At 20.9% G+C, this 24658-nt stretch overlaps 6 protein-coding genes across 6 annotated transcripts; 1 reads left to right on the top strand and 5 right to left on the bottom strand.

Moving 5' to 3' along the window:
* Nucleotides 1-696: 696 nt before the first annotated feature.
* SRAE_X000019300 (Ubiquitin carboxyl-terminal hydrolase) lies at nucleotides 697-5940 on the bottom strand (the record flags this gene model as incomplete). Its single annotated transcript, XM_024644508.1, has 3 exons — nucleotides 697-4454; nucleotides 4497-4920; nucleotides 5932-5940. 3 exons carry the CDS (start codon nucleotides 5938-5940, stop codon nucleotides 697-699), a joined length of 4191 nt encoding a protein of 1396 aa, XP_024510059.1.
* A 3755-nt stretch (nucleotides 5941-9695) lies between these two features.
* On the top strand, nucleotides 9696-11021 carry SRAE_X000019200 (Calycin-like domain and Calycin domain-containing protein; the record flags this gene model as incomplete). The annotated part of the gene is made up of 4 exons (XM_024644506.1): nucleotides 9696-9851; nucleotides 9902-10426; nucleotides 10491-10866; nucleotides 10924-11021. The coding sequence occupies 4 exons, from the start codon at nucleotides 9696-9698 to the stop codon at nucleotides 11019-11021; spliced, it is 1155 nt and encodes a 384-aa protein (XP_024510058.1).
* Nucleotides 11022-11525: 504 nt separating this feature from the next.
* SRAE_X000019100 (Small GTPase superfamily and Small GTPase superfamily, Rho type and Small GTPase superfamily, Rab type and Small GTP-binding protein domain and Small GTPase superfamily, Ras type and P-loop containing nucleoside triphosphate hydrolase domain-containing protein) lies at nucleotides 11526-15956 on the bottom strand (the record flags this gene model as incomplete). Its single annotated transcript, XM_024644505.1, has 5 exons — nucleotides 11526-11733; nucleotides 12006-12450; nucleotides 12510-12726; nucleotides 12822-12973; nucleotides 15926-15956. 5 exons carry the CDS (start codon nucleotides 15954-15956, stop codon nucleotides 11526-11528), a joined length of 1053 nt encoding a protein of 350 aa, XP_024510057.1.
* Nucleotides 15957-16457: 501 nt separating this feature from the next.
* On the bottom strand, nucleotides 16458-19034 carry SRAE_X000019000 (Rab-GTPase-TBC domain and Protein kinase domain and Rhodanese-like domain and Serine/threonine-/dual specificity protein kinase, catalytic domain and Protein kinase-like domain-containing protein; the record flags this gene model as incomplete). Its single annotated transcript, XM_024644504.1, has 4 exons — nucleotides 16458-16553; nucleotides 16602-18649; nucleotides 18695-18799; nucleotides 18842-19034. The coding sequence occupies 4 exons, from the start codon at nucleotides 19032-19034 to the stop codon at nucleotides 16458-16460; spliced, it is 2442 nt and encodes an 813-aa protein (XP_024510056.1).
* Nucleotides 19035-20038: 1004 nt separating this feature from the next.
* On the bottom strand, nucleotides 20039-21021 carry SRAE_X000018900 (TRIC channel family-containing protein; the record flags this gene model as incomplete). Its single annotated transcript, XM_024644503.1, has 3 exons — nucleotides 20039-20126; nucleotides 20180-20307; nucleotides 20356-21021. The coding sequence occupies 3 exons, from the start codon at nucleotides 21019-21021 to the stop codon at nucleotides 20039-20041; spliced, it is 882 nt and encodes a 293-aa protein (XP_024510055.1).
* A 1412-nt stretch (nucleotides 21022-22433) lies between these two features.
* Nucleotides 22434-24182, bottom strand: SRAE_X000018800 (Na+ channel, amiloride-sensitive family-containing protein; the record flags this gene model as incomplete). The annotated part of the gene is made up of 6 exons (XM_024644502.1): nucleotides 22434-22619; nucleotides 22671-22865; nucleotides 22915-23466; nucleotides 23520-23621; nucleotides 23663-23885; nucleotides 23974-24182. The coding sequence occupies 6 exons, from the start codon at nucleotides 24180-24182 to the stop codon at nucleotides 22434-22436; spliced, it is 1467 nt and encodes a 488-aa protein (XP_024510054.1).
* Nucleotides 24183-24658: the final 476 nt, after the last annotated feature.

Raw genomic sequence — 24658 nt, 5'->3', positions numbered from 1 at the left:
AAAAGTACATAACTATTTCGTCATAACATTTATCAAGTTTATTTATATTTAATAATTCAAGCAAAAAAAAAATAATACAATATTTAATTTAATGTTATGAACTATATTTAATTTATATAGAAACTATATCTTTACGATGTAATAATTAATTACAACAAAGAAAAAAAACGGTTAAAAATGAATAAATGAATATTAGGTTTACAGAAGGATATATGTGTATGTTTAATCCTTTTAACAAACCATAAAATTGTTATATTTTTATATTTGCCATATATGTTAAAAAGTAATATATATGTATATATATATATATATACATATAGAAACAAATATATGTATAATAAAATTACAATTATAATAAAAATGATATGGCTACAAAAGTTTTGTTTCTTTTAATAATAATAATAGTTATAATATAATATATAATTAAACTTCACATATTTTTTTATTATCCATCGTGCACATAACCTAAGAATGCGACAAGAAGTACCAAAATATAAGTAAAAAAATACTCTTAAGAATATTTTAATCTTATATATATTTGTAATTTTGTTCTTTTTTCTTGTTATGTGAAATATCATAAAAGTATAATTGACATAATTTATTTTTTTTAAAATATATTTTAATTTGTTATCTTGATGATTTAGTATTTCCATATTAGTATCTTATATTCTATTTTTATATTTTTTTTTTTTAAATTTAATTACGAATGACAATTGACTTCTCACTTGATTGTTTAGGTTGGTGAATTTTATTTGGTAAGTCAATTCCTAAGAAGAATGGTAAAATACGATTTTGTCCAACATTATATTGTTTTAATTCTGATAAATTTGCTGTTGATGATGTTGATGTATTCATAACTTTTACAATTTTTCCATTTTGAACATAAGTGAATTTTGCTTTATCAAAATCCTTTTTACTTGTACCTAAATATAATCTGATTCTTTCTCTAACCATAGCATATGATTCATTATTTGTTATTTTAAAGAAAAATGGAACACCGTACAATTTTATAGGATCTTTATCAAAAAAGGAAACAGGCATTAAGTATTCATTTGTCTCATCAACATTAATTTGATCTGTAGGAATTTCTTCAATTCTGGCAATGTATAATGAATTTGGTTTTGTTTTTTCATACACATTTTGTATTGATGTATGAGGTGGATAACAATGGAAAACACGATTAGATCTACTTTCACAACCAGCTAATAACATACGTAAATTAATATTTTCATTACATGCACCTATTTTAAATTCATCTTTAAATTCTTCCAATACATCTTTAACAGTTTGTGTTGGTTTTGGAAAAATAAATCGATCTTCAACTTTTTGTTTTTTAACTACAACTTGAATTTTCATTGTTAATCTTAATTTAAAAAGTTCATTAACACTAAATGGTACTAATGAAAAATGTAAATAGTATGGTCTTAAATTATATCTAGGATCATGAGGTTCACCATGACTTGATTTCCAAAGACTTTCAAGTGTTATATTATTAAAACTAGTTTTAGGTAATGAAAATTGTGGTGTTTTTAAACTTAATAAATCAGAATTATAAAAATATATCTTATCTGAGTCAACAAATAATTGATTAGATAATTCTTGAGCAACTTGGGCTAATGTACATTTCATTGACATTCCCATTAATATTTCTGGTTGCTCATCATCAGTAAAAAAACTTGTATGATTTAATGTTTTATATACCATATGAGAAACTGGCATGCAACGAATAACACAATCATTATAAACTTTTTCATGCCATTCTAAAACTGTACCTATTGTTGGTATATATTTTGTTTGTTCTAGAATTAATATACCACCATCAATTAAATTAAGAGTTTCTTTAATAAGTAAATGCTTATCTTTTATTAATTTTATTTGATCAGGTGAAATTTCTTCATAAATTTTAATTCCATTTGGATCAGAACAATTGCATATTCTACAAAAGTCTTTCATATATGCTGTTAATGGTTTATTTAGTGATAATATAATAATATCTTTAACACTAACAGTTGGTGTATCAGTTTGTTCATTATTATAAAGAACTTTTATAAAAAATAATAATTCATTTGTAGAACTGAATGCTGGTAATTCATCATAATAAATTTTATTATTTTCTTTTCTTTTATAATATTCTAAAAATACAACATTATCATCACCTAATGCACCAATTTCAATACTATTTGGTTGAAACTTTTCATCATATTTTCCTAATAATTGCATTGGACGATATGAACCTAATTGTGCTTCAATACCATCTTTTTTAAGTTTTGTTAAACGAAGTTGCCATATACGAAATTTACTTTCTGGTATTTCATATAAACGAGATATAAAATCATGGAGTTGACTGAGTGTCATATTTTTTTGTAATTTAATTTCTTCAAATTCTTCTTGACTTGTAGCATTCATTAAATCTAAAGCTGTATATTTAAAAAGATTTTTTGGACACATTATTCTAAAAGATTGATATAAATATGAAGTAACTTTGTCTTTACGACGTGCTTCTTCTTCTTTTTCTTCAACTAAAAATCTTTCTTTTAATTCTTTTGGTATATCATCATCAGTAACTGGATTAAGAACTTCAGCAATTGAATCTTCACGTATATATGCAAGCATATATGCACCAGAATATGGTTTACCAACTTTTTCTGATGCATCACCACCAAAATTACCAAGAAAAACTTCACGATGACAACATTCAGATACAGTTTCATCATTAAATTGATGCCATCTTTGTTCACCATCATAAAGTCCCGTATTTATATATGCAACATAATGTCCACCACTAAAATCTCCAGAATGTACAAGAACACCATGTAAATGATATTTATAATTTGTAGTATCACCCTCTTGTCTTTCAACATATTTATTAAGATCTAAAACAGCCGGATAATCACAACGATCATTAACTTTCATATATGTTTCTGCTTGTGGTTCATATCTAAAACGCATTAAATGAAGATAAAGAAGTTTTGGAAGGTCTAAAAAAATAAGACCTTTAACAGCATCTTGAAAACCATGTTCTCCAGCATCATATTTATTTGCACCATCAAGAGGTTCAGCTTCAACATAATTATCAAAACATTCAATAACATTTTTACAATTTTTTATATTTAATTGTACATCATATACTGTTTCATAACGACATGATTCATAATCAACATTTGTACATCTTACATAACTTTTAAGTGTACCTTTAAAAAGATTAGGTATGGCATCTGCAACACTTGTATTTTTCATTTTTAATTCTAAATTATCAAGCAAAACACGGGCAAATTCTTGAACATCTTGTTGATGTAATGTATCAGATGGATCCCAACCAAATGATTTTGTTAATTTTTCTGTTGATACTGCTTGATCATTTTTTTGTAATTCATAAAAAACTCTTTGCATTGCCAATGTAACAGATGTCTCAGAATGTGATGGTTCAGCAAGTGGAATTTTATATATTGATCTACGAAATTCATCAATAAAAAAATATGCCTGTAAAAGACTATTCATATAACATGTTGTACCTTGATTTTTTAATCCAATATATCCAGTACGTCTTTTACTATCCCATCCTATATTATGAGGAACTTCAGCAAATACATGACATTTCATAAGTATTGTATCATTATAACAATAACCAATTTTAGAATCAAGAAGTAATTCAAGAGTTATATATTGTGAAAAGCCCCAATCATTAGCTTCAGCATGAAAATTATGTGTTACATTTCTATTATAATCAGTACCACCAGGAATTTGTGACATTATACGTAAATCAGCCATAGCTAAACATGACCATGCTGTACAAACATTATCTCCAAGACATTGTAAAAAAAATCCTAGACTCCGTTTGAAAACAGCTCGGTCACCAGAAGTAACACGTATATCACGTGGTAATAATAATATACGCCATGGTAACCCTCTAATATAAACAATTTCACTTAATTTTTGTTGATCTGCTTGCATTGTTGCAATTTCAGAAACACCTTTAATGCTAACATAAATTACATTTTCTGGACAAAAACGTTCATATTCTTCTTCATCAACAGAATCTGGAAGAGTTTCTGTTTCAGAGCTACTGGCAGGATAATCATCATTATTATTTGAATCACTGTCAGGTGTTCTTGGCCCATAAGAATCATCGAAATCAGAATTTCCACCCATTGTAGCATCAATAGGTGAATTAGAAAAATTCGATTCATCAAAAGGTGGAGTAAATGGTTCATCATCACCATCATATTGATTTTCATCAGGAGTATTTGGATTTTCATCATCATTAGAAAATATTTCATCGGTAGCTTCATCCATTGTTTCAATATTATCATGTTCCATAATATCTTCTGTACATTTTAAATCATCTAAATTTTCATTTGTCTCTTTTTTAGATGACTCTTCTTTGCGTGTTGGTATGAGTTTAATTAATGAATCGTCAACTTTGTGACTTCTTTTTATAACAATTTTTTTATCATCTATAAAATAAATAAATAAAATAATTTAATTAATATATATACCTGGACTTATTTTGTATATATCATTATCTGTACTTTTAGATTTTTTCTTTTCTTCTTTTACTTTTACAACAGAAGGATTAGGAATAACTGTCTTCTTTACAGGTTCATTTGTTCTTATTATATCTTTATCAATTTCTTTCTTACTCAATGCTTTAATTATAACTTTTTGTTCATCATTTTTTGAAATTGCTAAAACAGTTTTTTCAATCAGTTTTTCAGGTGAATCAGTTTCCATTATTTTGTTAGTGGTATCTTCAGGTGTTGTTATTGTTATATTTTTATCTTTATTTATTATCGGTTTTAGTAAATTGTTTCGTTTTAATTCTGGTTTATCATTTTCAAAAGTTTCCTTATCTTTAGCAATAGATTCATATGAAACTTTGTCAGTTTCTAAAAATCGTTTCTTTCTTGCAGCATTGTCACCCTAAATAAATGTTAATTAAAAATAATTTTTTTTTATTGATATTATAATAATTTTAACATACCATATTGATGGATTAAAGGCAGTTTTTTTTTTGATACAATTTGTTTTACAATTAAAGAATAAAAAATTTTGTAGAAAAATTATAGAATAAACCTTATATATTGTCTACAAAACTAAAATATAAATGTATATTTTCAAACAAATAAAAAATGATTTGTAAAAAAAAAAAGAATGCTATATATTTTTACAATGAAAAAAGATAATGTATAATTTAGAAAAGAGCTTTTAAATTTTAAAAGCAATTATAATAGGTAGAAAGAAACATATCAATACTAAGATTTGAAAAAAAAAAATGTATATGACATATTAAAGTATAAAGATTTTTAACAAGCGAACGTTTCAGCGTTAATAACAAACATCGCTTTATAAACGTCGTTCAAAATAAAATTAACAAACATGTTGGAAGAAAGTGTACAATATTATATACGAAATTTCAATCTGGGAGTCATTTGGCATTTTATTACAAAAAAAAAAACTACCAACGTGTTTGGAAAATTTTATAAATGACAAATGTTTATTTATTATCAATAAAATTTATTCTAATATTATTAATTCATACATAAAAGATACATCTAAATCATTAAATAAATTAATGATTATCAATAATTATATTATGTATTGTTATAAAAATACAGACATATTTTATAAAAAAAAAAAAGAAAAAGAAAATTATTTATTAACATATTAAGAAAATGTTATTTTAAAAAAATTAGTTTATAGAATAAACTTTCTTATTATTTATAAAAATGAAAGAAAGTTCTTAATGATATTTATTTTTTTACATATAATGTTATTTAAAACGTCTTTTTTTTCATATTTAAATAACTTATTAAAAAAAATTTAAATAAAAGATTTTAAAATAATTACAGAAATTATAAATTTATACGTTTCTATAAAAAAAATGTAAATTGAGTAATATTATAATTAAGTTGAAAACTATTCTTACCATACGTTAAGCATTTATATGATGTTTATTTTAAAGATGTTAAGTATAACTAAAATTAAAAGTTTAATTGAAAAAAAAAGATATTCTATATATGAGTTTCAAATTATAACAAAAATTTAATTTTTTTTTTGGTGCATTTAAATTTTATTGGATATTATACATCTAGTAGCTATCATATTTTTAATCAAAAAAAAAATTAAAGGATAATATGAACAATAGATAAAATTTGAAGAAAGATGTTATCAATTAGATATTATAATCACAGTTATATGTTTAGGCTAAAATTTGCGCGTCTTAAATAATATTGTGCACAATTAACTGCTATAAGTGTACATATCTTTAAATACAATTAAAGATTTATTTTCAAGAAAGTACAAATTGGCAAAAAAGAAAATAATGTTTTAATAACAATCGATTATGCCATCTTATAAGTAATATATTTAATTTTTTTTTTTAAAAATGAAAAAGAATAAAAATAAAGTATTAGGTTAAATTTTATCTTTATATAATTATTATTTATAAAAAAGAAAGATATATCCATTATAAAAAAAGTAAAATAGATATAATAGAAAGTGTATTTTGATGTATATATCTTACTATAAAAGAAGTTAATTACAAAATATAATTTAGCATATCTTTATTTTACTTTTTAAGATTATAATAAAAAAAAGCATATAATTAAGTTACAATATAATATTTAATTGATTTTTAATACTTAAAAGTATTAATAATAATTATCCAAATGATTATTAATTATATTTAATTATAAAGAATAAGTCATATAAATGAAATATTTTCTAACTAATAGCCAATATATTATAAATATCATATTCTAATAAATACAAATTAAAAACAAACACTATACCTATAGAAACTAAATGAATATTACTACATAGATTTTTATAAAACTATGTATAAAATATTCTTTAAAAAATATAATAGTTTTTAATTCATAAAAATAAGTTAAAAAAAATTATATTGTAGAAATAAATATATATATATATATATATATATTATAAATTCTAAGAATTTCATCTTATATAATTTTCCGTGTCATTAGCTATTATAGTGCACCATAAAACTCTCTTAGATACGAAAATGTACACACTTTATAGAAATTATAATACTCGATTAAGTTATAATAATTGAAGGTATTTCTTATAAATTTTAACATAATGATAAATGACTTAATTTTTTTGTCTAGTAAAAATAAAATTTATTATTAAATATTCCAGTATTGAATATAGCTTAAAATTATTATGAAAGATATTAGAAAAAAAAGAATAAAATATTTATTGTCTTTGTATTGTTGGAACATGCACAAAAATTTTTTTTTCATACTCAAAAATATAGTATTTTATGAAATGCCCTTCAGTTAGGATAAAATAAATGAATAAATGTTAGAAGAAAAGGAAGTCATATTGAGTAAAATGGTATGAATTTGTCATTTTGATAATACACTATCTATCAACAAAAAATATTTAGTTGTAATGTTTTGTAAAAAATAACAAAGTTTTTCTAAAAATATGAAAATAAAAATAGATATTTTTTTTTATTAAAATACCAGATTGAAAATATTAATATTTTAAATATATAAAAAAATTATCAATTAACATTTTCATAATAAATATTCAAATTACATCATATTTATTATATTAAAAAAATGATTATTTTGATAAGTAGTTAAATTTTATGCCATTATTAAATTGTAAAAAAAAACTATATACAATAAATTTATTATTTTTTTTTTAAATATAAGTAAACTGCCAATTTATTTCAATGGTAAATTAGAACATTTAATATAGATAAATATTAAGATGAAGAAACATTTGTTGAAGGCATTTAGATTTCTAATGGTGAATATATAAACAAAAGTGCATGTCTTTCTAACAAAATTTTAATGTAATAATTCGCCACGAAAACATAATAGCACAGATTCATTCTGTATTTTTTTTTTATTTATTTGTAACATGTAAGATGTACTCAATGAATGATTATCCAAAATAAATACTTCTTAGTATTATTTTATTTAAAATAATATTAATGAAAAGAAAAAGTAACAAAAAAATTAAAGTAAATAATTTTTTATTGTAATGGAATAATTATAAAAAAAATTATATAAAAAAAGAATTTATTAGAATTTTTATGATATGGCCAATTGATTTGTTATTATAAAAATATTATACTCTTTTTAACGATTATTCTATAAACAATATAACAATGGCAAAAAAAGATCTATCTTGGAGTAATGCATATGATGTCGTTTTAAAACATCTGACATTTTTTTTAATTCAGCAAATAAATAAACCTGAGAAAAGTTTTTTTTTTCATTAATATTTTAAAAAATGTATATATATGTTTTTTAATATAATGATATATCTATTGATTAAAAAGTGATTAATCACATAACAAATATTCAATAACATTTAAAATCTTTATTTATAAATGAAAATGACAATCAATTATTATTTTTTTATTTAAAAGAATCTTTATTCCATCAAATTATAAAAAAAAAGAAAAAATTTTTGAATTTTTATATCCCTTTTAGAAGTATCATTAATTTATCTTAAAATATTTTATTTTACCATCATTGTATTAAAATTAATGACTCATTTTAAATACAAAAATTATCATTATTTATCTTTTAATATTTCATTTTCGATGATAAACTAAAGGTCATTTTTGGAAGAAGCATAATTAATTAGTTCTAATTAAAATAATATCATGGAGAAAAAAAATTACCTTAAATATACATATAAATAATATAATAAAATTATTTTGCTAAAGAAACACTTTAAAAATTTTAAATATACAAAATTATTGGTAATAACATGATAAAATGTATATACATGACATTCTTTAACAAAATATATCTGGATTCATTAAATAAAAAAGATTGGATTAATACAAATATCAATAATAATAATAAAACTTTTATATTTTATATAATTTGTATAATAAAATTTTAGTAAAAAGTAATCCATTAAATAAAAAAAAAATTGTTATACACATATGAATTGAATATTCTTTTATCCATAAACAATACTTTAATTGTAAAATTTTTTGATATCTCAACTAGCTATATCTGGGTCGACTATGGATAATTATAAGACCAGATTGAGTTAAAATTTACCATATATTGTTATTATTATTATATTTATGTATATTTAAATATTTATATAAAGAAGTGTTAAAAATTTTAAAACATTTTTATTATCTTTATGTGTATCAAAAATTTTTAATTGTTAGGTCATTCTACTTTTCTTATATGTATAAAATACATGATATTTTATAATCTCATTATTTGACATATTAATAAAACATTCTTTTAGTATATATTTGTATAATTAGCAAAATTTAATCACGATTATCATCTAAAATGTCTGATATATCATAATAAATTGTTTAAAATAGTTTAAATATCTAGGTAATTGACTGGCTATAAAAATCTTATAAATATCTTCCCCTTCCTTAATGCTCCCGGTTAAGATAGCCCATCTTTTGATAATTTGATTCATTTATAATCTATTTCCTATATCTTTTTATAAATTTATTTAAAAAGGAAGAAGTAATGACTTTTGTCAAGGCTCTTTATTTGATGTATCGTCCTTAATAAAATAATATACTACAGGTGATTCCTATTCATGACACACGCTAGTGACCCACTTGCGCAATTTATCAAAAGGCATAATTTAGCTGATTTAATAAACAAAATCTTTTCTTATAGTATAAATTTATTTTAATTATTGACAATAATTTCATTCCAGCAATGATTCGTATATGTATATTTATTTTATTAATATTTCCATTAACAATAAATGCTGGAAATACTAGAAATTTTCGTCAAGTTGATGAAAAATCAGCACCATCAATTTCAGCTCCATCTTTTGATTCATTCTCTCCATCAACTACATTAACAGATAAGGTAAATTTGTATACATATATATTATATATTTATTTTTAATATTTTTATAGGAAAAAAAAGAAATTGAAAGAGCTGGAAAAATTGCTGAAGGAATATTAAGTCGTTTTGGACTTAATTTTAATTCTGATGCACCAAAAGATACACAAAATATACAAAATGATGTACAAACTACAACGATAGCTCCAACATCACTTCCAGATACACAATTTCAATCAGATTTTGAATCATTAATTGCTGAAGCTGCTGCATCTGGTACACCTGGACTTGATATACAAGGACTTACATCTGGACAAATTCCAGGACTTGCACCAATTCCAGTACCTGGTTTTCCAGGACCACAAGATATTCCTACTGTTCCAGGAGTTAATACAATTCCTGGATTAAGTAATTTTAATTATATTGTTGGACAACTTGTTCCACAAATGATTCCACCAACAAATACATTACTTGGATCTTCAATTTCTCGTCTTCTTCCAAAAGATGCAACAAAAAATCTTGCAAAAGATGTCTTTCGTGCAGTACATCCAGCCGCTGAAAATGTTGAAGTTGCTCGTATGATGGGTAGATGGTTCCAAGTATGTTACAAAATTATATTTATATATAATAACCTTGATCTAATTTTAACTAATATAATTTTAGGTTATTAATAGTCCCCATGTTATTAGAGAAGCATGTACTGTATCACATTTTGGTGCACTAACAAATAATACTTATTCTGCAACATTTACAATTCTTAAGTTTTATCGTGAAGGAAATCCAAATGGACCACCACGTTTTTCATTAGGATATGGTTTTAAAAGTGGTGAAACAGGACAATTTTTACTTCATTCATCTAATTCTCCTGATGCTGAACCATTTTGGGTTATTAAATTAGGACCATTAAATGAATATAATCAATATGATTATGCTATTGTTTCAACATGGGTAAGATTTCCTGTCTTTGTTATTGCTAGAGATCCAGAACGTTTCCAAAAACAACATATGAAGAATGTTTTACAATTTTTAGAAGATAATAGTAAGTTAAAAATATATAAATACATAATTATTATTATATTAAAATTATAATATTTAGATTATATTAATGTTATGACAAAGGCTTTCAACATGATCTCACCAGTTGACTATAGCCAATGCCAATATACACCAACTTTTTCTGGAGCTGGTAAATAAGAAGTTTAAAAAAATGAACACATCAAAATTCTTCAGTAAATAATAATTTTATTTAATGCAAATAATCATTTTTTTTTTCTAATAATAATATTAATAATAATTTCTTAAACATTCTTTTTTATGATCGCACACAATATTATTACTTCTTTAATAATAATAAAAAATTAATTAATATTTCTATTCAATATATTTTATTTATTTTCAAATAATAATTGTAAATTAATTTAAGTAATCAATTTCTAATAAAATTGTTACAATTTATAATGAAATATATACAATACTTTTATGGTATATAAAATTTAATATTATAAAGAATATTTATAAAGAAGTAAAAGAAAAATTATCTGTTCTTCTTTCAATAGTTTGTGGTACTTTCTTTATGGATATATATTAATTTAAATATTCCAAAAGTATCAATTAAATTATTATTAATATTTTATAATCAAAATATTATATTTGTGCCACAAAATTATTTTTATATTTAAAATATTTTTATCATATTATTTACATAATAACACATTTTTTTGAATGATTATCAACATTAGTTATTGTTTCAACAACGTACAATTCTTCATTGCGATTATTATGTTTAATAGATATTCTATGTCCAATATTATTATTATTTGACTTATTGCGCCTTTCCATACTTTTAGCTCTTGTTAATAACAAATCTGTTCTTAAACTGGAGCGCCGTGCATTTAATTGAGTATAACTAAAAAAAAATTTATATATATATATATTATTATATCATATATAGTTTAATGTAATGAATAAAAATTTTTTTTTTCTTTTTTATTTAGATAAAGTTGACGAAAAAAAAAAATCTATCTTAATATAATGAGATATATTTTGAAGAAGAGATAAAAATTTGTTAATATACATAAAATATTAAATGTTTATATAATGCTAATTTTTTTTTAATATTTTCCTCAAAAAGATTACTAAGTAATGATAAAAATTTTTACTATTTAATGATATACTTACCATTCATCTTCATTTTCTCGAGAAAATTTTTCCCTCATTCTTCTTAATAAGTGTCCCTTAGTACTGGGAGAGTCATTACAATCATCATCAGCAGAATGTTTAGAACGTAAAGCTTTATGATTACCAAAACACATAAATTTTGGAAGTTTTGCTTGTTGAAAAAGATTAATTATTAATTGTTCCATATTATCATTTAATTTAGCTGAACATATTAAACTTTTACTTGTACTACTTGTTGTTTGTATTACTTTATTAGTAAATTCAGCTTCATTATAATACCATTTAACACGAGGAAGGTCTGCTTTATTAAGTACAAATACCATAGGAACATTTGATACTGGTAAACCTCTAGAAACTTTACATTCAATTATTTGATCATATAAATCTAACATATGATTTAATGATTCAGAATGATCAACACTACTGACTAAAATAAACATATCACCTAAAATTTATAAAAAAAAATAATAATATTTTAATTAATATTATTAGATATTAAATAACCTGTAGCATATGATAATTTTCTAGCAGCAGGAAATGGATCCATTCCTGAACAATCAACAATATCTAATTGATAAACATCACCACCACGTTTATATATTTTACGATGAAAATTTTCAATTGTTGGAATGTATCTTTCTTCAAAACCTTCATTTAAAAATCTGCTTACTATTGCTGTTTTACCAGTTCTAGCTGAGCCAACTACAACAAGACGAAACACCTGAATATAAAAATATATAATAAGCATATAAAAATAATAACCAAAGTTTGTTTTAATTAAAAATTTATATTTAATATTAAAAAAAAGTTTTTTACCTTTTTTACAGCTGGAGAATTAGGACAGCTATTAATTTCAAGTAATGAATAATCTAATTCATTATTAGTTACACTTATAGTTCTTGAAACAGATGGTTTTTTTAAATTTGGTATTTTTGTAGAACGCCTATACATCAAACTCATGACAAGCTCTATAAAATAATAATTTTTAAAAAGTAAAAAATTTAAATACTTTAATAAAAATGATTAAAGAACAGATTATAAAATGAAAAATATGATGAAGTTTAAATAAAATTAATAAAAAAAAAAATAATAATCTAAGGATTTAATGTTATGGAAATAAATATAATTGTTAAAATAATTTATAAGTCTTTTTTTAACATATTTTCGATTGACTAAACTTATATTTAAACTTTTTTCAAATCAAAATATAAAAACTAAACATAAAACATGCGGTTAAAAAGTACTTTCTTTTTGAGTGAAAACAATAATAAATAATTTTTATATTTTTTTTGAATAATTTTGTATTTATTTGTAGAAATAAGATGAGGACATATAAATATGAAGTATATATAATTTTTATTGATAAAGAAAATTTACTTTAGTTTGAAATTTTAATTTGTTAAAATATATATGGTTTAGCGGATATATTTTGTTCATTAATTTTAACATAAAAATATAATCTCAATTATAACATTTATATCACAAAAGAGAGAGGTTAATGTATAATGTAGAAAATATCTAAATAAATAGAAGGTCTCGCTTTTAAAGGTTATTATAATAAATAGGAGGGTTTGACTTAATCATTTTATAAACATTTTAAGAAAAAAAAATACTTTTTTTTTTCAGAGATATAAATTTTAATATTATAACATTCTTTAAAATTATATTTTATTTTTATAAATACTGGTAGAATAAATGATTATTCAAGCAAATATAATTAGAAAAGTTAATAAACAGAAGTTTGACAACTCCCGAACATATTTAATTATCAATTTAAAAATTAATATATTTATAAAATAGAACTCATAGTAAGGTCATGTTTAATGAATAAATTAATAACTTTTTCTAAGAAAAATAAGCATAAATTTATATTTTTCACTATATTTACATAATATATAATTTTTTCTATTAATAATGTTCCTGTTAAATTTTATATTATTTTAAAATTTGAATACGTTTAACGTACTTTAGTTTATAATATTTTGAAGTTCAAAAATAATATTTTTTTCTATTTAATTGTCATTTAAAAAAAAAACTATATTTATATTATATATAAAAGCATATATTTTTATGTTATGTATTTGTAATATAAATAATAAGTTAAATAAAAAAACTATATTCTTTTTCTATTCATTTTTAATAATGGCTTTTTAATGGAATGTAATTGAGAATTGAAAGGTGAGATATAGTTAAAATTTATCTCTAATCTAATAAATATTAATAAGATAAATAAAAATTAATATTGAATTATCAAAATTTTATATAATAAAAAAAAACAAATCATATATCTTAATATAGATATATTTTTAAATTTATTTAATATGCCAATTTATTGTAAAAAAGAAATAAGTTAATATTTATTACAAACGTGAATATTTCAACAGGAATTTAAAGCAATATATCTTTTTTATTTTATCGTTTATAAAATATAAATAAAATTAAAATGACGATATTAAAAAATGATATTTATATTATAAAATAAAACTTTTCTATTCCAAAAACTTTTTTATTTAATTGGATATAATTAATTAATAATTTAAAAGGATATATATATTTTTTTCAATATTGTTTAATAATAAAGTATATTATTAGTTTTAATTTCTAAAACTTTAGTTTTTTTTTCTTTAAGTTAATTTATTTTTAGATCAAAAATATACCCACAGGAAAGGATACATTTTTTAAAAATATTTTGTTATATTAAACTTTTTGGCAAACATGAAAATGAAATGAAAAAATATTTTATGTATTTCTTTTTTTTTTTACCTAATTGCTAATAAAAAAGAAACATATAAAATAAATATAAAATACATTTTTATATATAAAAAAAGTTATTAGTATAATATTATTTAGTTTTATGTTTTAACTTTTATAAATCAAATATAATGAAATTAATATTTGCAAGGTGATATAAATTTTTAAAAATTAATAAGATAATTTCAAATACTTAACAGCTTTAAAACCATTTGATTAAAAGAATAAAAATAAATGAAAAAAAAGGATATTTTATATATAATATAAAAAATGACGAAATATAAAAATTATTTGGCTATTTAAAAAGAAAAAAAAAACATATATTTTGAAATGAATTAAGATTGATATGAGGAAGTCTCAAACAAACTATTATTTCTTCCGTATTATTTGAATGTGAAAAAAATTACTTTATTTAATAAATTAATAAGTAAATTAAAAGCTAAATAAAATATGTACATATTAGTAGTTGAATAAAAGATAAAAATTTTGTTTAATAAATATAATGTATATCGGAAGAAGGGGAAAAATGACGAGACATATGGTAAGTAACATAAATTGAAAATATAATGATTTTAGTAGGGAAAATAAAATATTAATTTAAAAAAAAAATTTTTTTTTTTTGTTTTTAAAAGAGATAAGTAATAAGGTTAAATAGTTTCTAGCAACAATTGTTTTACACTTATAAATATTTGTACTTAATGTTTTGTAAAAATTAATATTTTAAATATAATTCATATCTTTTTAACTATCATTTATAGATATAATAATAAATAATTAAAAATATTTATTGCTATTTTTCTTTTCACTGATTAAAATAAATTAATGTACTTGAATTATATTTATTTAATTAATAATTTTTGTTTTTTAAATCTTTGAGATATTTAAAATTCAATATTCAAAAAAAAAAGTTTATTTTAATGATTTCTTCTTACATATATATTTCAAAAAAAAAAAAATGAAATTGTATTGTTAAATTGCATGATAAAATGATGTATCAGAAAAAAAAATTATAAGTGTACATTTGTAATGAAGAACTAAACATTTCAATAAGTATAAAACATAGAAAAAAGATTATTTATTAAGAAGTATAAAGATAGTTATAAAATAAAAATAAGAAGAATTGTACAAAAATAAAGGATAATATGAATTTAAATAAAAAAAATACTTACTATGACAAAATAATTTATTTTGTTTTTTCATTAAATTACCAATATTTTAATCATTCAAAGATTAGCTGTTTAAGCTTTTCATTATATTCATTTGTAATTTAATGAAAAAAGAAATATCAGATAGTTATCTTTATATATAATGTTTAAATATTGAAAAAAAATTAAAAGTAATAAATATTATTGAAAAATTCTAAAAAAAATTTCTTAATATATGTACATTAAACATTGTATCAAATAATAATTTATTTTAAATAAGTTACATTTTGTTTTTAATACAAATAAAATTAAATATATAAATTTTTTTTCCTAAATACATAAACACATATTTATATACATTTATTTGGATAATTTATACTTTTTTTTTTGAGGTACATAAGTAAATATAATAAATATTTAATAAAAATATATATATCTATATATAAAAATGAATATATATATATAATATAATTTAATAAATAATAGTTAAAATAAAGTTAAAAATGAATGATTAATTTGTAAGTCATTATAACATTGTCTTATTATAATTCATTTTCTAACAATTTTTCATTGATATTTCATGCAAAAAACTGTCACTATCATCAAGAATACATACAAAATTATAACCAAATTTAATTAATTGTGTTGAGACCTAAAAATGTATTGTTTAATTAAAAAAATATGAATAGTAATAAATTACTTTTTTACATTCATCTGATAAAAATGAATCTATTATGCAAATCACTTGCTTACGACTAGCTGCAATTGATAATTGAGATTTTATTGATGTATAAAAATTTGACGAATTAAAATCATAACAATTTTTAGCAAAATTAATTGAATTTGGTAATGAAAATATATTAAATTCTGTTGTTGAACGAATATCTAAAAGAAGAACTCTATTATGATCAATTAAATTAATTAAATCTGTTGGAGAAATTCTTGGTGAATGAAATGTTTTTAACTCATTTAATGAAATATTTGTTAATGGTGTTGCATTTTCTCTAAGATGTTCTGAGGAATGTTTTCTATGTCCACAACTTGGTGGTACTGAATGATAATAACATAATGAATCTGCTACAATTTTATCAATTGATAAATCTGGTAAATCACTAAAAAGTAAAATTGCATCATTAAATTGTGAATCTAAAAGTTGTTGTCTCATTTGCATAAGAATTGCTATTCCAATAAAAAGTGTAAAACTTGAATCTGTCAAAAGTAATGTATCCCAAAGATGAAATAATTTATGCAATGGTAATACATGAGCAAAACACGTCAAAAACCATGGAATTGCAAATAATTCTGCACAAAAATCCATTCTATTTAAGTGGTAATATAATTCAGAATCAATAAATGCTAATAATTGTGTAAAAATTGCCAAATATTCTTGAATTATATGAGAATTATCTTTAAGAAAAAAATTTTTAAGATATCTTTGAATAAAATTTTGTAAACAACCAAAAGCTTTTGGTAGATTATTAAAATGATGTACCAAAAATGGTGCTGCTAAAGAGTCCAATCCTTGCCAATAGACATATTCAGGGTTTGCTAAAAGCCATGCTTTAAGAAGTTTTTTTAACTGATTATTTGCTACTGGTGATGTCATTAATTCTTCGTATTGATGACATCTTGGTATATCTACCATAAGTTGACGATCAGATGGTTGTTCAGTAAAAGTATCTAATTGATCAAAATCAATTTTAATATCATCATGTACATCTAATAATGCAGCCCATAATTGTCCACGATAAACAGGTGGAATATCTTTTTTACATTCAGTTTTAAGTATTTCTAATGTAAATGGATATGCCAATAATAAATCTCTCATTAATCTCATACGATATGATTGATATTCAATATTTCTTTCTTTAACAATTAATGTTTGTCCAATGTATTCAACATATTTATTGGGTGTTTCAGCTTGATCACTACTATAATTATTAATTTCATCTATATTTAATTTTTTTAAACGACTTTTTAAATTACTACTTGGTAAAATAATTAATTTAAATGATGTTCTTAATGAATTTTCTAAATTTTTTCCACATACATTATATTCATCAATAATAACTCTTGCAAATTTTTGTTCAATAGGTTTTAATATACTTTCAATATTACTACCACATAATTTCCATAAAAAAAATAATTCATTTAATGGTCTATAAACTTTAAGACCTTCTAAATTTTGTGAATCTAATATTTTGGTAACTTCTTTTATATGATTTTTAAATTCTAAATTATTTTCATCATCATTATCATTTTTAGTAATATTTTTTATTTCATTATATATTGTTTCAGCAGTTGGTCTCATACTTGGTAAAAATTCAAGACATTTCTCAATTATTTTCATTACTTTATCATCAATATTTATTGAAAGTGTTGGCATAGCAATTTTAATTGCTTGTATTAAATAACTTAAAAAGCTATTTGATTTTTTTTGAGATTTTTGACAAAATGTATGAAGAATAGAAGTGTACTGTTGAAGTGACCATAGATTGCGAAGTGGTATTTTAATAAAAAATTCTATCATTATAATTCCCAAAGACCAAATATCTGATTTTTTTGTTGCTGGTGATTTATAATTACCAGGTATCATTTTTACAATTCTTTCTGGTGATAAAAAATATGCATCACAAATCAAATAATTAATATCTTTTCCATTTCCTGTTATATAATTTAAACCATATTGGCAAAGTTTAACTGTCAAGTCAAAATTTTTTGATGGAGTGATAAGGACATTATCTGTTGCTAAATAACCAATAATTATATCTTGAGAATGTAAATAATTTATACAATTAATAAGTTGTATCATCATTGGTATTATCAAATTTTCATCTAATTCTTCCCATGGTAATACTTTTGAGTAATGTTCAGAAATGACAAAAACAATATTAACAGCTAAAAATTAATTAAATTTATTTAGAAACTATTAATACTCACAATTTTGAGACCTAATTAATTCAATATATTGGCATAAATTGTTGTGTTTAATTGTTAACAATTTTTGAAATCTACCAAGTAATCTTATAGAAGATGGTGTTACTGGTAATCCATTAACACAAGTTCTACAGTAATCCTCACTGCCAATTAAAATTGAAGCACCAAATTCAACCTCTGATTCAGCCTCTTTCATAATAAAAATTTCTGAAAGATAATGTCATTTAAAAATTATTATATATTTTAAACATAAATATTAAAAGTACATGACAATATTTAAATAAATAATATAAATGCAATGACATTTCAATAAAATAATATAAATAAAATGCCAATTTTTTTTAATAAATATTTAAATGGGTCATATTTATTTAAATATTGTCATGTAATAATAAAATAAAACTTTAAACAACTTCTATCAATTATCGACTTTGATTTGTAATATATTTTTTATAAAAATGATAATATACATAAAATTTAAATAAATGAAACAATTTGTATTTATTACAAAAAAATAAATAGATTATTTTTGATGAAATTTATAAAAAAAAAATGATAATTAATATAGTAAAAATATAATTTACTCGACTTGACACTTTATCTAATTAAACTTTTCATTTTACCACTAAATATCGTTATGGGATATTATTAGTATGTTAATTCTTCTTCTTTTTTTTTAAAATTTTAGTATTCAATGTAATAATTATAAAAGTAATTTTAACTTTTATTTAACTATAAATGTTCATTGTGCATTGAATGATATATTAAAATTTAATCTAAACAATTATGTTTAATATGCCCATTCAAACGTGACAAGTTTTGATATTAACAAATATATAATGATATGATATTTTTGTTTATAAAACTGTATATTATTTATACAATCACATAGTATAAATAAATGATAAATATAAATTGTTCTAAAAATAATTTTTTTTTTTCAAATATAAAATGTATATTTATTTAAATTTAACAAACTATTTTGAAGAAAAATTTTTACAAACTAATAAAAAAAAATATATTGAATTAAAATTCATAATAATAACCTTTTAATATATTTTAAGAAATAGAAAAAAAGATACCATTTTTGCCTAACATTTTATTTTAATTAGTAAAACTTCTTTAATTACTATATATAAAATGATACTATATTTTGTGATATTTTTTTTTGAAAATTTTTTTAAATAAAATATAACATTTTTATTGTTCTTTTTTACTTTCTGGTGTTATACTATTATTTTCAACTTTTCCATTTGCTGCTTTTCTTTCACGACTAGCAGCAAGAGCTCTAAAATAAATTAATAATTATATATTTAGATATATATATTTTTTTAAAAATACCTTGTAAGCGCGTCCCATATTCCTCCCATAAAAATGGCACAAAAAAGATTTTCAAATGGTGCAAAGGCATCATGAACATTAAGGAAGATTGAACTTAATTTAAAATAAACAAAGAATGCAACAATAGCCTATAAAAAGATATAAATATATATAATTAGTAAAAATAAAAAACTTACAAGATATATTAAATCATATGAAGTTGTTATATAAATAGAATGTTTATTTAATGTAAAAATAATTGCTGCTGCTACACATGCTTTAGTTTGGAAGGATGGTCTTAATATTTCATTTTGTTGAGGCATCCAAACACCTCTAACAAGTTGTTCAAATACTTTTATAATACCAGCACCGGCACCTTTAGCTGTACCAACAGCAATATGAACAAGGTAAGCATTTGGATATAATTTAGCAGCATATGTTACCCCATGAGAGACTTTATAGGCACGTTGTGTTTCTTTTAAAATTGACAAGAATATTTTGATTGGAGTGACTTTTGCGAGTTTGTAAACTATATCAAATGGTGAATAAAATACAAGGTACCATATGAAAGAAGCCAGAAGTATATCATCATGCCTTTTAAATGGAGCAATAACAGGTTCACCAAGAAGAAAATTTGCTAAAAAACTACCGGCAAAACAAACAACCATTGATGATAACCAACATGATAATGGATGTTTACGTGAAAAAAAAGTTCCATTAGTACCTAAATCTTCTCTGACTGAAATTATAGCTAAAAGGTAATGAGCTGTATCAAAATATGGATACATTTTTAACCTTTGCATATTTGATGAAATATCCATCAAAGTTTGTTGATCAACTCCAACCGTTGAAAGCATACCCATATTGGATATATATTTATGATAGTCTCTAAAAAAAAAATTTTTTTTTTATTAATTTATGTTAAGGAAGAAAAAAAAAAGAAATTAATATTAATATTAATAAAAATATTTTATAGAAAAGGATAAAAATTATTTAAAAAGAAAAGTGTTTTGTGTGGGTTATCGAAGATTGTTATGTAATTAAGAATAGAAATTATTATATTATTTAAGTTAATAAACTAGAAGAACATATTTACATTTCATTATTATAATATATTGTATATCTTAAATCAATCATTGAATGTTTATAATATCAATAGAGTGAGTAAAATGCTTCATATTCATATATAATTTTTAAATTTTTACTATAGTAAAGAGTAAATGATCAAGAGTAAGAGATAAACATTTAAGATATATATAAATATATATTTTATAATCGAAGATATCAGTATATTTTTCTTTTGAGACCAACTTTTTATATATCTGCCTATTATATTTTATAGATTTATTTGTGGCCATATGTTAGGAACTATTTTATTTAGTAAGTAGAAATTATAAGCTTTTCATTGCCTTACATTTTATTACATCAACATATAATGTAACACATTAAAAGGTAAGAGTTACTGATATATAATATATTTATTAAATATAAATATATATATACATAAATATAAAGAGGGTTTAATAATTTCTTAAAGAAGTTTACAATAAGGAAAAAAAAATTATAAATTTATTAAAATTAATATGATAAATAAAATTATATAATGTTATCAAATAATTATAAAATTACTTTTAAAATAATAGATAAAAAAAAATAAAAGTATTTAAAATTTTTTTTTTTCTAATTTTAATTTATAAAAAATTAAATAAGAAAACACTCGATCAACATTTATATCTTATATTATATTGGAACAACGTCAAAAGATTGTCCCAGGATTGGTAGAAGGTTTATTATGTCCAATTTAATAAAATATATTAAAATTATAATTAAATATAAAATTCTATTAAAATAATATAAAAATTTGATTACAAACATAAATTTATATAATATTTTTTTAATTAGGTAAATCAATTGATAAGATAAATTATCAAATTATATTTTATCAAGAGTTCAAGAAATGAATAAAATTTACAAATTATTTTAAAACATTTCCATACAAATGTAATTTTTTTTCTAAATTTAATTAGGAAAATTGAATAAAATAAAATAACACGACGTTTTTATTTTGGTTTTTTTTTTATATGTAAATTTATAATTTTTTCATTAATATTTAATAAATTTATATTTTAAATTTATTATTTTAAAAAAAAAAAACCTATAACTTATACTAAATAATATTTTATTTTTTTTAAAGATTAATATGATATGAATTTGTATTATAAATTGTATTTTATATAATTTAAATATATAAAATAAATTTTACACCATTTTTAGTTTACTTTTTTTCTTCTATTTTAGTAATACTTTCTAATTTAATATTACATTTAGGAGAATTTTTATGATCTTCTCTTACAAGATGTAACTTTCTTTGAGTTACCTTAAATAAACGTTTTGAAAGTATAACTAGCATTATTATTCCTTGAATAAAATTGAGTAATGATGAACCAAGAAAAAGAGAAAACTAAAAAATAATTATTAATAGAAAATGTAATAGTATATATATATATATTACCTGACCACCAATTAATGATATAAGTGTTGCGAATGAAATTGTTAAGACTTCCTCAATAACATCATATTGAAGATCATTATATGATACATCTAATCTATAGTCAAAGTTTATATATTTTTCATCATCTGGATTTGTTAATGATTTTGGTGTTTCACTTACGACTGTATATTCCCATCTGTCACATGACAGGATACACTACAAAAAAAAAATAATAAAAAAAAAAGTTTTAATATAAATATGGTACATTATGTGATATGTAGTTTGCGTCATCAATATTCCTATAAACTTTAGCTAATTTTTCAGGTCTACAACCATCTAATTTAACTTCTTTACTTAATGAAACAAAAGGAAAAGTACAATTTAATGGATCTTCAACTTTTGTTCTCATCCAATCTCTTAAATAACATGATGCTTTACTTATTGAATTAACTTCATCAGTACAAATACCATCTCTTTCTATTAAATTAATATACTTTGCAAATATTCTCATTCTAATCCATGAGCCTTCATTTATATAATATCTTGGAAATGGTGCTAATGATTCTTTATGTTCACCAATAAAAGCTATTATTTCAATATTTTTATTATTTTTAGTCATAAATTTTGGTTTTCTTATTTCTAATTTTAGTTTCCCTAATTCATCAAATGTCTTTTGTTTTAATTCAATTGTCCTAAAACAGCGTCCTCTTCTTATTGTATATGTTGGTATCATAATTTTACAACAATCTAATTTTTCACTCCCTAAGGAGCATGATTTAAATAATTGAGAACATTGTAAACCATATATATTAAAAAACTTTAAAAAAAAGGAGGGATAATATTTAAAAAAATAAATTAATTATTATTTACCTCTGAAAAATAATTTAATACAGTTAAATTTCTTCTAAAGATATCATAAAAATATGTCATTTCAGTTATATTAACTTTTTCAAGAAAATTTAAATCAACTTTCTTAAAATAATATTATATTAATATTATTTTATTTTACTTACATGAAAGCCACTTCCAAGAAGCATAAAATTTGCAAAATTATAAACAGTTGTCATATTCCAATTTGAAAGATTGTTTTTGGCAAATAAACCTTCTGCCATTTTTTCAACATTTAAAGTCATTGGATTTGTAGGGCATATTGTTATTTGTGGTAATAATAATTCATGAACAGAATGAACTGTTATTCTTGTTGCTGATGGTTTTCCATGATACTCTTTAATGACACTAAATTAAAAAAAAATGATAAATATATAATTATAGCTTTGATTGAAATTTTGTTGTTTATTTTTTTTTTGTTTTTATCATAACTTACCTAAAAACTGTATATACACCACAACAAAAACAAATAACTAATATTGATATCCATAATATTTTGTACCATAAAGCTTTAGCATGAAGAACATTGTGAACACCAAGAAAATCTAAACCAGGATAATCTTCTGACAACGTTTTTGTAAGAAATTCTGTTTTACTTTTAAATAAATACTTATTATTTTCATTTTCCACATTATTGTTATTCATCTTACAAATTAACAGCAAATATTAAACTTTTAAATAAAATAATAATCTCTTTAATTTAATATATTTTATTTGTGTAAAACTTAATAAAGATAAAACTTTTTTTTATCTTATATATTTATATAATATTTTTTTAATACTATAATTCTTAAACCATTAACAATAATTTTTAATTATAAAAATAAAATAGTAGTAAGAAAAAAAAAAAGATTATAAGCAAATGATATGTGTACTATTTTTATTATATTAATTAATTAAAACATTTTTATAAAATATCTTTAAGTTATAGAGTGCAAAATTTAATATCATTTATTTTCTTTTACTTTCATTCATGATTCTTAAATTATATGTAAGATTGTAGTAATTTTTAATTTAAAAAAATTATATACCTTAGTATATTATATAATTAAAAGATAAATCATTTGCCCATTACTTTATAACTAACCAAGCCACTCCTATTGATCTCAATTAGTTTAAAA

This window comes from Strongyloides ratti (assembly GCF_001040885.1).
Source record: "Strongyloides ratti genome assembly S_ratti_ED321, chromosome : X".
NCBI lineage: Eukaryota > Metazoa > Nematoda > Chromadorea > Rhabditida > Strongyloididae > Strongyloides > Strongyloides ratti.
Note: the sequence above shows the minus strand (reverse complement) of the source record. Positions and strands in the feature narration are given on the sequence as shown.